The 16,285-nt window shown below is 36.7% G+C and overlaps 1 protein-coding gene and 1 non-coding gene across 2 annotated transcripts; both read left to right on the top strand.

Annotated features, from left to right (window-relative positions):
- The first annotated feature begins 8,922 nt into the window (after window positions 1-8,922).
- Window positions 8,923-9,870, top strand: LOC126063992 (olfactory receptor 8J2-like). Its single transcript, XM_049862551.1, has one exon. It carries the CDS (start codon window positions 8,923-8,925, stop codon window positions 9,868-9,870), a length of 948 nt encoding a protein of 315 aa, XP_049718508.1.
- Window positions 9,871-10,080: 210 nt separating this feature from the next.
- Window positions 10,081-10,187, top strand: LOC126064451 (U6 spliceosomal RNA). Its single transcript, XR_007514526.1, has one exon. It is a non-coding gene; the product is annotated as a U6 spliceosomal RNA (small nuclear RNA).
- Window positions 10,188-16,285: the final 6,098 nt, after the last annotated feature.

Raw genomic sequence — 16,285 nt, 5'->3', positions numbered from 1 at the left:
CTGTTGCTGTTGATATGTGCCATAGAGTTGATTTGTACTCATATTGACATTATGTTCAACAGAAGGAAACACTGCCTGGTCCTGAGCCATCCTCATGATCATTGTTATGCTTGACCCCGTTGTTGCAGCCACTGTGTCAATCCATCTCCTTGAGGGTCTTCAACCTGGGTGCCATATTTGTTTGCAAATGAGAAGACATAGCTGTAAACAAAAGGTACCTAGGTGGTACAAATTGTTTTCAGTAATCTAAATTTTGGAGAATCAGAAACACCCAGCAGTAAGAAAAGGCCTTGTGATTCTCTTCCTTTAAGATTACAGCCAAGAAAACACTTTGGAGAGTTTCTACCTTGTAACACTTGGGGTCTTCACGAATTGAAATTGACTTGCCGGCAACTAACGACAACAATGTAGTCTGTAAACAAGGAAGAGAAAGCCTGATAATGGGTGATGGAAGTGTATGAGAGTCATTGCTTGAAAGATGATAGAAAGTCAGATCATTCTACTTGATACACTCACCTTTGCCCAAGGACTAAACATTTTATTATAATTTTACATTTTTTAATACCGTATCCTCCATTAATAACCTTTTGCACCTTTTTCTCAGTCTATCACATTTGTGAACCCATTGTTGTCCTACACTTAAAATAAACTTATATGAAAGTAAACATGTAGGGGAAAATAAAAACTAAGCCCAAGAGTGCTTTGAAACACGACCTGTGCCATAGCAGACTGAAATAAATATATAAGCATTCTGCATTTTTCCTCCTCTCTCATAGACATGTGCACGAAGCAAAAAAATTCTGTTGAGCTAGTCATGTTTTATAATTAAATTATTTCCAAATGATATTTTCATACTAAAATCTGTTGTATACTTTATTATCTTTAATATGAAACTGTCAACATTAAACATCACTTCTTCTCACATTTTTATTTAGTGTGGTGAAAGTGTTATTAGACCAAAAATGTCATCTCTTAAATGTGGTAACAATTATCAAAAAACTTACTACAAAAAAGAAAAAAAAAGTTAACAGTCATGTGAGTTATTGCTGTGTATGTGCAATGCTACTAACATGCAATGGCGTGAGGGAGAGTAGGTGTGGCATGTGACGTAAGGACAGTCTCTGGACATAAAATAAACTTATGACAATTTCAGGAAGGTCAGACATGAGGCACAACCAGGAACTCGGAGACTCACAGAAATGAGTCCATTTCTAACTTTGGTCATAAATAAACAGAATAGCTGAAGGCAGGCAAGATAAAATATGTGATGGACATTTCTGACCTCAAAAGACAAAATCAGCTATAATTTAATCCCATTAGTCTGTAAACTTTTCATGTTAATTGCTAATGTGTTTCTTTGCTTTTACTTTATTCAGAGTGTGTTTGGCTTCAGCAGTTTACAGTTACAGAAGTGTTTCCCATTGGAAAACTATTTTCTTTGGGTATGGCTCCATGAACAGAATTAGAGCAAAAGGCTAAACTTACTTTACAACATTTCCAAGGCTGTTTAAAATAAATGAGTGGATAAATAAATAAACCTGTTGTCTTAGAGTGATTCCTACACATTGCAACCCCATGTGTATCAGAGTCGAACTTTCCCAGAAGGTTTTCAATGACTTTTCAGAAGCAGATTGCCACGTCTTTCTTCTAAGACACCTCTGGGTGGATTCAAACCACCAAATTTTCAGTTAGCAGTCACGTACTTAACAAATATATAACATCCAGGGACTCTATCCAATGCCATACACTGAAATACATATACAGTTTGGTTGATTGCTGAACATTTTGCTAAATGAATAAAGATCAAAAATGGGAAGTTCACTGTTTTCTACCTTATAATTTGGTTCTCATATATGTATTTCCTAAAAATAATTATGCTGTTTTTATATTACTTTCTTATTGCTATAACAAATTACCTCAAATTTAATGCCTAAAAACAACACAAATGTATTATCTCACAGTTTTGACAGTAAGAAGTCCATAATGAGTCTAATTGCACTAAAAGCAAGGTGTTAGCTAATTGTATTCTTCCTTGGATGCCCTAGAGGAGAATGTTTCCTGCCTTTTTCACCTAGAAGAGGCAGCAAATATTCCTGGGATAGTGACCGCTTCCAGTTATCAATCCTATCACTCTCACTTCTGCTTCCATGACCTTGTCGGGTTCTCCTGCATACATTTTGTCTTCTAAGAACTCTTTTGATTACATTGGGCCCACCTGGACAACCCTGGAACACATTATATCAATAAAGTCCCTTTTGTCATGTAATATATTCACAGTTTCTGGGAATTAGGATTTGGACATCTTTGAGGGTTCATGAAACTGTGTTCTACATCACATTGGAATATTTTGTGAAATTAGACAATGTAAAATCTTGCACCTGCCTCATGTACAAGAGCTCAATAAAATAATCCCACTAAAATGTACACAATATATATCTGTTTTACATTGTTTAGATACAAAATTTGTTCTATACAAACTATACATTAAGACTTCCTTGGATTAAGAATGAACAACAACAGCAAAACATTTGGCTCGAAGATTGCAGAAAGTGTGTACCCAGATAAACACACACTCACATATCATTTGTTACACTTCTATTGAGAAATTCTGAATCAGACAAGTTAACCAACCAGGCATATTGGTCAAGCATATATTTTTAATGAAGTAAGATGTGAAAAACAATTTATCTCTCAACTCCAGTCTTCTACTGTCAAAGTTTACCCCATGGGGGCAGTAACACCTCCAAACTTCCAGGTTATGCCTGTCCGGGTGCCAAGGTGGTTCCCTGGCATCTTGTGCCTGAACAGGTATAGTAAAACCACTGAGGGGATCAGGCAAGATGGGGTGCATGGAAGTTTTGAAGCAAGTCACCACCTGGGCAAAAGTGTGAAAGGTAGGAAAGGCTTCAAACAGCTGCCACAGGAGCCCACAGCCTGTACTGCAGAAGAGGCTAGAGCTCTCATCCAACTCCATAAGGTAGGGCTGTCTGGTCAGACAGCATGGCAAGTGTGTAACTCCTGAGAGGAGCACATATTGAATCCCTCCAAGAGCCTGAGAATAAAAAAATAAGATATTGATTTTGCTTTAACACTAAGTGCTTGATCAAACAAAAAATGTTTTTTATATGATATGGAATAAACATCTATTTCGACCTCATCTATATTTCCAATTATATTATCAGTTAACATGTCACCCAGACTCTATGATCCACCCATCATTGCTTTCTACGTTGCTCGTATTTTGCTCTGCTACTTAACACACAGTAGGAAATTTTAACCTGTCTTGTGCAATCAACGAAATTAGACGTACTTTGTGTAATATCCCTCTACTCTTTGCTATGTTGTGTTCTGACACTTACATCGACCAACTTCTTCTCTTCTATTTTGTGGGTTCACCACCCTGATTGTCTTGATACCCTATGGTTTCATTTTCTCGGCCATTCTGAAGATTCCTTCTGCTGATAGGAGGTGAAAAGTGTTTTCCATTTTTGGCTCTCACCTAACTGGAGTGTCAGTTTACCATGAACAATCCTCTTCATATATGTGAGACCAAGTTCCAGCTACACTTTGGGTCATGGCATGATAGTGTCAGTATTTGGCACTGTTGTGACAGCCATGCTGAATACCATTACCTGCAGTGTGAGGAACAAAGATGTAAAAGAAACAATAAAAAAATGTGTTAGTGTGAAATATACAATAAGGCATATTTTTAGCAATAACAATTAAAAAAATCAAGAGTCAAGATCGATGTCTCAATATGAAAAAGATACACAAAAAAGAAATTTTTGTTTTAGTTTCTTAGTGTCTTTCTATTCTTTCTGAACATTTGAAATAAAGATGTCTTAATGTATGCTATTTTAAAACATGTGCAGAAAAACTATGCCATGAATTTGCTTCTTTTATTTTTTTTATGTTCATACTACCTCATGAAATGGTTGAACATCGACTAATTCTTTTTCATATAATGACTCTGTGTATTCCTTCCATCTTCTTTTGATGCCTCCTACATCGTTTAATATCTTCCCCATAGAATCTTTTACTATAGCAACTTGAGGCTTGAATTTTTTCTTCAGTTCTTTCAGCTTGAGAAACACTGAGTATGTTCTTCCTTTTAGTTTTTCTGTCTCCAGCTCTTTGCACATGTCATTATAATACTTTACTATGTCTTCTCCAGCCACCCTTTGAAATCTTCAGTTCTTTTACTACATCATTCCTTCTTTTTTTTTAGCTGCTCGACATTCAAGAGCAAGTTTCAGAGTCTCCCCTGACATCCATCTTGCTCTTTTCTTTCTTTTCAATGACCTCTTGCTTTCTTCATGTATGATGTCCTTGATGTCATTCCACAACTTGCCTGGTCCTCAGTCACTGGTGTTCAACACGTGAAATCTTTTCCTGAAATGGACTCTAAATTCAGGTGGTACTGAAGGCTGAAGTCCAAGCTGCTCTGAAGGCATTGGCGAAAAATAAGGCTCCAGGAATTGATGGAATATCAATCAAGATGTTTTAACAAATGGATGCAGAGGTGAAGGTGCTCACTAGCCTATGCCAAGATATATGGAAGACAGCTTCCTGGCCAACTGACTGGAAGAGATCCATATTTATGCCTATTCCCAAGAAAGGTGATCGAACCAAATGGGAAAAATATAGAACAATGTCATTAACATCACACAGCAAGCAAAATTTTGCTGAAGATCATTCAAAAACAGCTGCAGTAGCATATCAACAGGGAACTGCCAGAAACTCAGGCTGGCTTCAGAAGAGGAACCAGGGATATCATTGCTGATGTCAGATGGATCTTGATTGAAAGCAGAGAATACTAGAAGGATGTTTACTTGTGTTTTATTGGCTATCCAAAGACATTCGACTGTGTGGATCATAACAAATTATGGATAACACTGCAAAAAAGGGAAATGCCAGAACACTTAATTGTGCTCATGAGGAACCTTTGTATAGATCAAGTGGCGGTTGTTTCAACAAAACAAGAGGACACTGATTGGTTTAAAGTCAGGAAAGGTATGCATCATGATTGTAGCCTTTCACCATACGTATTCTATCTGTATGCTGAGCAAATAATCAGAGCGGTCAGACTATATGAGAAGAATGGAGCATCAGGACTGGGGGAAGACTCATTAACAACCTGCATTAAGCAGATGACACAACCTTGCTTGCTGAAAGGCACGTACTAATGAAGATCAAAGATCACAGCCTTCAGTATGGATTGCACCTCAACATAAAGTAAAAATCCTCACAACTGGACCAATGAGCAACATCATGATAAAAGGAGATAAGACTGAAGTTGTCAAAGATTTCATTTTACTTGGATCCATAATCAACAACCATGGAAGCAGCAGTCAAGAAATCAAAAGACGCATTGCATTGGGTAAATCTCCTGCAAAAGACCCCTTTAAAGTGTTGAAAAGCAAAGATGTCACCTTGAAGACCAAGGTGCACCTGACCCAAGCCATGGTATTTTCAGTGGCATCATATGCATGTGAAAGCTGGACGAAGAATAAGGAAGACTGAGGAAGAATTGATGCCTTTGAACTGTAGTGTTGGCGAAGAATATTGACCATACCATGGACTGCCAAAAGAATGAACAAATCTGTCTAGGAAGAAGGGCAACTAGAATGTTCCTTAGAAGCAAGGATGGCGAGACTGAGTCTTACATACTTTGGACATGTTGTCAGGAGGGATCAGTCCCTGGAGAAGGACATCATGCTTGGCAGAGTACAGGGTCAGCGGAAAAGAGGAAGCCCCTCAATGAGGTGGATTGACACAGTGGCTGCAACAATGAGTTCAAGCAAACAACTATTGTAAGGATAGTGCAGGACCGGGCAGTGTTTTGTTCTGTTGTGCATAGGGTCGCTATGACTCCATGGCACCTAACAACAACAACAACATGTTCATACTGGATATGTATATGTGTATTTATGCATATATATGTATATACATATACACGTACACATAATGGCTCTAATATACACATATATACACATGAAGACATACAGGTATATGATCTTTACATAGAATATTGTGTATTTATGTTCTCTTGCTTATACATATGTACTTGGAAATGAAAAAAATAGTAAAATGTATTTATTTAGTGTGGTGTAATTTAAATAATAAAAATTTAGAAGTAAAGTTTCAATAAATTAAAAAAAATGATTCAGGAGTTGTTTGAGCAGAACTTGTTTTCTTTTTCTAATGAATTTTTTTACGTGAAGCAAAGTCAGTGGACAACACATAGCTAAAGAAATCAACATGGATAAATCTGCAAACATACATTTGAGTGAGAAGAAAATTGCAAAATAAGACACTCAGTACTATGTAAAATAATTAAAGATATCTTCAGATTTGTGTTTTGATGGGTGCATAAATATATAGTTAATTAATAACAACAAGAATATCATTAAAAGTTGTGGATAAGGGTTACCTCTGGGTAAGGAGACTTTGAGCTGGTGGTTTGAATCCAAGCAGAGGCACCTCGAAAGACCTGCTGAAACCTCATAGCCGTTGAAAATGGTACGGAGCACAGTTCTACTCTGACGCATATGGAGCCACCCTGAGTCAAAATTGGCTGGAGGGAAACTGGTGTTAGGTATTAGGAATACCAAAATCAAGAAGGAAGAGGTGTATCCTGCACTATAGAAGTCAGTATCTTAGAGAATGAGACACAACTTGTCATGGTTTCTTTGTCAAAGTTAAAATAATATTACAGATTGATTACAGCATGGGATACAAAATCCTGATGTTTAATTTCACATTTCAGGGTGGGTATTTCATTCATTCATATGTTCATTCATTCATTCATTCCATCAGTCAGTGAGTTGGTTAGCAACTGTCTTTTGGACATCTATTCTGGGTATTATTTTAGAAGATAGTAATAAAAAGGAAAACTAATCAGACACATCCTTTCCTCTTATAAAGGTTATAGGCTAGAAAATGCCCCAAGAAAGTAAGAAAGAATTGGTGATGACATTAAATTGCAATATTTACTCATTATTTGAAAGAAGATTGTACGCTGATGTGAAAAAATACATTTTTTACTTAAATTAATTGAATATAAAAACTACAAATGATACCAGATATGATTTCTACTTTAATAATTTTAAAAAAAGTTGATATTTAGCCTCTTTATAAACTTCACATTTTGAATTTGGTGTATATCATCTGGTTTTTACAGCAAATATACCAGAGTTTGATATTGGAAGGCAGGTTTTGTGTTATCCCCAATATTCACATTAAATTTATCCATTGGGGTAGAATTCTGTATTTTCCAACTGCTGGATTTTCTTCATCCATAACCCAGGAGCACAGGCCAGAGTATTGAAGGGTATATTAAAAATAATAATAATAATGATGATACAGAAACGCAGCATGTGTTTCTTATTCAATGTACTCATTTAAACAAGTCCCTAGGCTATCTCCACATTCTCATTGTTTGGGTGAAATTTTGAGTGGAGCTTTGCTTAATGAGCTTTCAACTTGTCTTTCTTTCCCTGGGGAACCAGACCTTTATCCGGGAATTCTAGTCCTCACATTCAGGGACTGAGGCCTAGACACAAACATACATTAGTGTTAGGGTCTTCAGGAACTTCAGGTCTTTGTAAAACTCTCCAGCATGCTTCGTGGAGTAAACTTAGGAGTGGATCTCAGCAGATTTCTCGGCACAGGTAGGTTAAACCAGATGTTTTCCCTGTTACTAGGTCTAGATGTGAGGACTAAGTATCTTGAAAGCTCTATCAATTCAAATCAAACTCAGAACTGAAATGGTTTCTTCTGTGTCTTTTCCAGGTGGAAACTCTGGTGGCGTAGTGGTTAAGTGCTATAGTAATTAACCGAGAGGTCAGCAGTTCAAATCCACCAGATACTCCTTGGAAACTACATGGGGCAGTTCTACTCTGTCCTCTAGGGTCACTATGAGTTGGAATTGACCCAATGGCAGTGGGTTTGGTTTGGTTTTTGGTCTTTTCCAAGTGACAAGCAATCCTTGCCCACTTAGAGCCAAGTGGAAGTGACGGCTGTGTAATGACTGAAGTGTCTTTAATGACTTAAGTAAATGTCTTAATAAATTAATAACAGTCTTCATGACTACTGAAAAATGAGACTGAGCATTGTTAAAGAAGATGTGAAAAAAATAACAAAATCAATGGTCAGTGTTGATTTTCTGAGAGAATGGAGAAGATTTAGCATATTGCTTTTTACATAGTTACTGCTAAAAGTATCAGCTGTAATGAATTGTAACAGGGTCATGGAGCATTTGGAGCACAAAAATGTAAAGTACTAAACCTTATCATCTTCCAGTGAGATTAACAATAAATTGAGAATTTCACATTTTCTCAATGCAGATGTCCAATTTGAAGAATTTCTTGAGCATTTTTGAAATTCTAGTTATTGATATCCTACTTTAGCCACAATCTTACACTTCTATTATTAGCAGTTAGGGATACAAAGAATGGAAGTAATTATGTGCCCTTATTTTTTCCATTGTGAATGAAAGCCAGAGAAATATGATATGATATAGAAAAAATCATAAACCTGATTCTTATTCACAATCTAAAGCAGTGAATATGATGCCAATTGATAACACAGTGGTAACTTTTTGAAATTAAATATATATGTAAATATATGTTAAATCTAATATTGAAACTATGTTTAACAGTGAATAAATAAATAGTTTAGGCAAACAATTCAAAGAAACAACCTCAGTCCTCAGTTGTTCTCTGATGACTTTGTATTTCTGAAATTTGTGAAAAAACAGGGAGAAAACTAAGATCTGGGACTTTTAACTCTTTTCGAATGGAAGTAAAATGACTTTAAACAAAACTTTGACAAGAAATAACCCTCTAAGAGCAAAAATTTTTTTGCCATCCACTAATCTCTTTCCATTTTTCCCATTTAAAGACAAAAGCAACACAATACATGGCTCCAGGAAATCTCACATGGGTGACTGAGTTCATTCTCATGGGACTCTCAGACCATCCTGAGCTCCAGGTCCCCCTTTTCTTTGTCTTCCTGGTGATCTATGGGCTGACTGTGGCAGGGAACCTGTGCATCATCACCCTCACCAGTGTCGACTCTCGACTTCAAACCCCAATATACTTTTTCCTCCGACACTTGGCTATTATCAATCTCAACAATTCTACTGTCATTGCCCCCAAAATGCTGGCCAACTTCTTGTGTAAGACGAAAACTATCTCTTACTACTGTTGTGCAGCTCAGCTTGGTGGATTTGTAGTTTTCATTGTGGCAGAGATTTTCATACTGTCCACAATGGCCTATGACCGCTATGTGGCCATATGCAACCCCCTTCTCTACATGGTGGTGGTATCTCGGCAAATCTGCCTTCTGCTAGTATCTCTCATATGCCTCTACAGTCTGACCACAGCACTGACTGTCTCTGCCTGTGTGTTCTCTGTATCATACTGTTCTTCCAACGTAATCAACCATTTTTACTGTGATAATGTCCCTTTGCTAACCTTGTCCTGTTCTGACACTTACATTCCAGAAATACCAGTGTTTACCTTTTCAGGGATCAATTTGTTTTTCTCCATGATCATTGTTCTAATATCCTACTTTAACATTATCCTTGCCATTTTGAGAATACAGTCCTCAAAGGGGAGACAAAAAGCTTTTTCCACCTGTGCTTCTCACATGATGGCGGTCACTGTGTTCTATGGGACTCTCCTTTTCATGTATTTGCAACCCAGGACACACCACTCATTAGATACTGATAAAATGGCCTCAGTCTTTTACACCCTCTTGATACCAATGTTGAATCCCCTCATTTACAGCCTAAGGAACAACGATGTGAAGAACGCACTGAAGAGATTCCTTAATAACCCATGCAAATCACTCAAACTAATGTAAATATATAACTACAACTGTCTTCTTTTAAAGTCTTAATTTGCTCCTGAAAAATCTGCTGTTAAGTGAAGAGGCATTAAATAGCTAAAAAAAAAAAAACTATTAATTTCAAAGGGGAAAATATTGATGCATTTTTATCCCAGTTCAAAATACCCGCTATTCCTAGATAGAAAAATGCTTCAATAATGCAATGAAAAAAAAACCTTAAAAACAGTGCCCACTTCAACAACACATACACTAAAATTGGAATGATAGAGAGAATATTAGCATGGCCCCTGGGCAAGGATGACACTCAAATTTGTGAAGTATTCCATAGTTTTTTGATTTGTGAACTTTCACTAAAAGCACAACAAAAAATTTTTTTTAAACTTACATTTGTAATGAACAACAATTTGAAAGGAAAAAATATGCATTATAAATAGAATACAAGTTATTAAAAGATTTGTTTCTTATTCTGTCTAAATAAGATATCTAAAAAAAAAGATATCTAGGTGGTGCAAAATGTTCGCCCTAACCTAAAGCTTTCTAGATTGAACCCCCTGTGGTACCAAGGAAGAAAATGCCTGCTGATTTTTTTCTTTTAAGATTACAGCTATTAAAACCACATGAAAAAGTTCTACTATGTACACATGGGGTTGTCAAGAGTTAGAATTGACTTGACGTCTATTAACAACAACATCATAGTCTCTAAACAAGGAAGAGAAAGCCTGATAAAGGGTGGTGAGATATATAAGAATCATTGCTTGTAAGACGATAGAAAGCCTGATCATTCTCCCTGGTACACCCACCTTTTGTCCAAGGGCTGGACATTTTATTATAAGTTTACTTTTTTTTTTTAATACCATATTCTCCATTCATAAACTTTGGCACCATTTTCTCCATCTATCACATTTTTTGTTCATCCATTGTTGTCTTGCACTTAAAATAAATTTATAACCCAGAGGAGTGAACAGGCATTAAGCCTAGGGTGCTTTGAAAGGCCACATGTACCACAGCAGACAGAAATAAACATAGAAGCATTCTACCATTTTCCTCCTCTCAACACTAGTACACAAAGCAAAAATTTATGTTCAGCTAATCATGACAAAATTAAAGGTTTTCCATAGGATGCTCTTATACTAAAAACTATTGTGTAGAGTTTATTATCTTTATAATAAACCATAACATTAAACACAACTTCCTAGTACATTTTATTTAGTGTGTTTGTGGGTGAAAATATTATTAGATCAAAAATGTCATCTCTTAAAGGTAACAATTCTCAGGAAACCTATAGCAAAAAAAAAAAAATTAAAACTCATAGGAGCCATATCTATATATGTACAATGCTACTAAGATGTGGTGGAGTGAGGCATAGTGGATAAGACATATGAGGTAAAGACAGGGTCTGGGAATAAAGCTACGACATTTTCAGGAAAGTCAGACATAATTCAAAACCAGGAATTGTGAGGCTTACGTAAGTAAATCAATTTGTAACTTTAGCCACACATATTCATAATTTGTATTCCTTCTGCATCTTTAAGAAAAACATTATAAGACATGTTTAAAGAGTTCTGCCTTCATCATCAGATATAAAACTTGGATTAAGCTGCTGTAGAAAATTCTGAATATTACAGTAATTTATGGAAAATTGAAGCATGTACTCAACAAATAGTGTACCTCAATCCTGGTTTTTGAATGTAGGCAATAAAAAAATTACAGTGAAAGCTGAGGAATTGCACATCAAAGGTTTCCTCAATAGGAAATCAAATGTATCCTGGAAAATTAACAAACACCCGATGGTATTGCTCCCTGTTCTCAAATACTTCAGGATTAATGAAAATTTGTGTTCTAGCTCCATGGGGAGTATCTCAAGGGGAGAAAAACAACAACAAAAAAATCCCAGTGCTGTTAAGTCAATTCTAAATTCTTATGATTGCAGTAAGATTAGGAAGCACTTGGGGGAACAAGAACTTATTTCTCATCTTAGGCGAGTAGATGGCACTGATCTGCATGTTTATCAATGCGCTCCAGTCATTATTCTTGACCCTTGGTTTCAATTTAAATTATACTCATGAGTATAGTCAGCAAAGTCAGACTCAAGATACTATACTGTGTCTACTAATAATGTCTTAACTATGTTATCATGTGTTTTTACCACCATTATTATGTTCTTTGAGGAAAGCAAAAAACTTCATTTCTATTTGTTATGATTTCCATATTGATTCTGGAATGTTCTGTGTATGTGTGTTAGTTGCCATCAAATTGGTCCCCACTCATAGAGACTCTATGTAGAACAGAAAGAAACACTGCCCAGTCCTGTACCATCCTCACAATCCTTGCTGTGCTTAAGCCCATCATTGCAGTCACTGTGTCAGTGCATCTCCTTGAGCTTCTTCCTCTCTTTCGTTGATCCTCTGCTTTACCAAACATGATGTCCTTCTCCAGGGACTGATCTGGTCTGATAATATGTCCAAAGTATGTGAGATAAAGCCTAGCCATCTTGCTTCCAAACAGTGAATATGCTGAGGGCAGATAAGCATTGTTTGAAAGCTTCCCCTAGAATGTTATTTAGACCAAGACTCCATTGGTCAAGTTGAGGATAATGATGCTGAGTGAGTGTTCATGTCTCAAATACTATTAGTTTAATGATAGGGATTCCTGTTATTCAACAATGCAATAGTATCATCATATCCTGTTTTCATGCATTTACACAATTTCCTTTGTGATGAGAATATTTCATTTGTGGTTGCATCCAAAAATATTACACAAGAGACTGAGATTGTCAAGGTTTAAATGCCCCCATAAGCAGATCCTAGGCTGAAGACTAGATTATATTTTTATTTGGCAGGGGATTCCAGGAATCGTAATTGAGGAAATGGAGAATAAGAGACAGAGAAGGGAGAAAATCTAATGGTGTAAAGAGCAGGTTACTGTTGGAAGCAATCGTATAAATTGCTTGAGATATTTTGAGATGTCCTGCAAAACCTTCCTTGGAATTGTCCTAAGACAGGAAAGCCAGGGGTTTTGGGTATTTATTCACTGATTCTTGTAACTTATTAGTTGAGAATTGCTCATCGACATATGAAATGCTGGGAACTTCCGCATTGCCTTTCGTATGGTCTGAGCAAGCTCCCAAGGCACTGACAAAAGCCCCGCAGGCAAAGGAGTAAAACACTTGAAGTGGAAAACTGCCAGCAAGCCAGAAAATATCTACAAGGGCTACAGTCAGAGGTAGCCAAGGTGATGGGGGTGAGGAAGTACACATTTTTCTCTGTGGTGACATTTGCCATTGAAAGTTGATGGCAAAGCCAAAATAAAATATTAGACATCTTGCCTTAATATACTCATCTTGCTGCAGTAATAGCATGCCTGGCACCTACTGTCTATCTTGGTATTACATTTCCAGGTTCTTATTCATAAGGCAGTGAGGCTAAGGCTTAGAAGCATCTCCAAATATATTTTTAATTAAGGCTGAGTTTTAAATCAGCACAATTAAAAGTCCAGGGATTGTCAATCCTCGGAAGAACTATAAATCAGATATATGCATTCAACTTTCAGTATTGTTGATCTTCCAACGCCCCGTGTATCCAGGCTTGGGGATTTCTTTTCTCCTCTCATTCACTGAGGGGAGTTTTCATCCTGAGCTGTTCTCCATGTCATAAATTTCTCATGTTGAAAGTGAATTGAGAAAGCTATATTTGGAGGATGGGAACAAGTGGATAAGAGACTTTCTCATAACTCCCTTAAAAAAAAAAAAGAGTCAGTTATAATGACATGGGCACAATGCAAATCTCAGCCTATAATGTTTTTTTTTTTTTTTCCATATATTTGAGAATTGGGCAATTTGTTGCTTGGGTTGTTAGGTGTAATGGAGTCAGTTCTGACTCATAGCAACCACGTGTACAACAGAAGGTTCTGTCGTACATATGGTTCTGTGCTACCCTCACAATAGTTGTTATGTTTGAGTTCATTGTTCCAGCCACCATGTCATTCCATCTTGTTGAGGGTCTTCCTCTTCTTTGCTGACCTTCTATTTTAGCAAGCATCACGTCCTTCACTAGGGGAAGGTCACTGGTGATAATATGTGGAAAGTACATGAGACAAAGTCTCAACATCCTTGCTTCCAAGAAGCACTCTGGCTGTATTTCTTCCAAGACAGACTTCTTTGTTCTTCTGGAAATGAATGGTATAATCAATATTCTTTGCTAACAGCATAATTCAAAGATATCAATTCTTCTGTCTTCCTTTTTCATTGTCCAGTTTTCACATGTGTATGACACCACTGTAAATATCATGGCTTGGATCAGGCATACCTTGGTGCTAAAAGTGACATCTTTGCTTTTTAACACTTTAAAGAAGTCTTTTGCAACAGATTTGCCCTACGCAGCGCTTCATTTGATTTCCTAACTGCTGCTTCCGCAGACATTGATTGTGGATCCAAATAAAATGAAATTCTTGAAAATGTGAAACTTTTCTCCATTTATCATGATGTTGCTTATTTGTCTACTTGTGAGAATTTTTGTTTTCTTTATGTTAAAGTTTAATCCATACTGAAGACTGTAGTTTATGATCTTCATTAGTAAGTACTTCAAGTCCTCTTTGCTTTTAGCAAGCAAGGTTGTGTCATACGCATGTTGCAGGCTGTTAATGACCCTTCCACCAATGCTGATGCCACATTGTCCAGCTTCTCAGATTATTTGTTCAGCATACAGATTGAATAAGTGTGCTGAAAGGATGCTACCCTGATGCACGCTTTTCTTGGTTTTAAACCATGCAATATCCCCTCGTTCTGTTGAACGACTTCCTCTTTGTCTATGTATAGGTTCCGCATGAGCGCTATTATGTGTTCTGGAATTCCCATTCTTCACAATATTGTCTATAGTTTGTTATGATCCACAGAGTAAAATGCCTTTGCATAGTCAGTAAAACACAGGTAAAACATCTTTCTAGTATTCTGCGCTTTCAGCCAAGATCCATCTGACATCAGCAATGATATCCCTTGTTCCAGGTTCACTTCGAATCCTGCTTGAATTTCTGGCAGTTCCTTGTCAATGTACTGCTGCAACCGCTTTTGAATAATCTTCAACAATTTTTTGCTTACATGTGATACTAATGATATTGTTTGATAATTTCCACATTGGGTTGGATCGCCTTTCTATGGAATCGGCACAAATATGGATCTCTTCCAGTCTGTTGAACAGGCTGTAATCTTCCAAAATTCTTGGCGGAGACAAGTGAGCACCTCCAGCACTGCATCTGTTTGTTGAAATATCTCATTTGGTATTCTCTCAGTTCCTGGAGCCTTGTTTTTTGCCAATGCCTTCAGTGCAGCTTGGACTTCTTCCTTCAGTACCATCGGATCTTGATCGTATGCTATGTCCTAAAATGGTTGAATATTGAACAATTCTTTTTGGTATAGTGTCTGTGTATTTCTTCCACCTGCTTTTGATGCTTCCTGCATTTTTCAATATTTTGTTCATAGAATCTTTCAAAATTTTAACTCAAGGCTTGAAATTTTCCACATTTTTTTTCAGCTTGAGAGTTGCTGAACATGTTCTTCCCTTTTGGTTTTCTAACTCCAGGTCCTTGTACGTTTCGTTATAATATTTGACTTTGTCTTCTGCAGCTGCCCTTTGAAATCAACCATTCAGCTCTTTTACTGCATTTTTTTTTTCCTTTCACTTTAGCTACGCTATGTCCAAGAGCAAGTTTCAGACTCTTTTGATATTTATTTTGTTCTTTTCTTTCTTTCCTGCCTTTTTGATGACCTTACGTTTTCTTCATGCATGATATCCTTGATGTCTTCCCACAACTTGTCTGGCCCTTGATATTTAGTGTCAAATGTGTCACAAATTCAATGTGTCAAATCTATTCTTTAGATGGTCTCTTAATTCCGGTGGAATATACTCAAGGCTGTACTTCGGCTTTCATGGACTTGTTTTAATTTTCTTCAACTTCAGCTTGAACTTGCATATAACAAATTGACGATCTGTTTCACAGTCGACCCTGGCCTTGTTCTGAGTGATGATATTGAGCTTTTCCATTGTCTCTTTCCACAGATGTATTCAATTTGATTCCTGTGTAGTCCATCTTAAGAGGTCTACTTGAATGGTCACCATTTATGTTGTTGATAAAAGGTATTTGCAGTGAAGAATTTGTTGGTCTTTCAAAATTCTATCATGCCATCTCTGGCATCGTTTTTATCACCAAGGCCATATTTTCCAACTACCAATCCTTCTTTTTTTTTTTGCCAAATTCTGCATTCCAATCACCAGTAATTATCAATGCACATTGATTGCATGTTTGATCAATTTTGGACTGCAGAGGGTGGTAAAAATCTGTAATTTCTTCATCCTTGGCCTTAGTACTTGGAGCATAAATTTGAATAATAGTCATATTATTCAAATATGGTTTTCCTTGTAGGCTAATGAATATTGTC

The sequence above is a fragment of the Elephas maximus genome, chromosome 20, assembly GCF_024166365.1.
Source record: "Elephas maximus indicus isolate mEleMax1 chromosome 20, mEleMax1 primary haplotype, whole genome shotgun sequence".
Classification (NCBI taxonomy): Eukaryota; Metazoa; Chordata; class Mammalia; order Proboscidea; family Elephantidae; genus Elephas; species Elephas maximus.
This window is presented reverse-complemented; position numbering and strand designations above follow the sequence as displayed.

Excerpts from the sequence above, each read along its gene's own strand:
- LOC126063992 (XM_049862551.1), top strand. The coding sequence starts at position 8,923 with ATGGCTCCAGGAAATCTCACATGGGTGACTGAGTTCATTCTCATGGGA.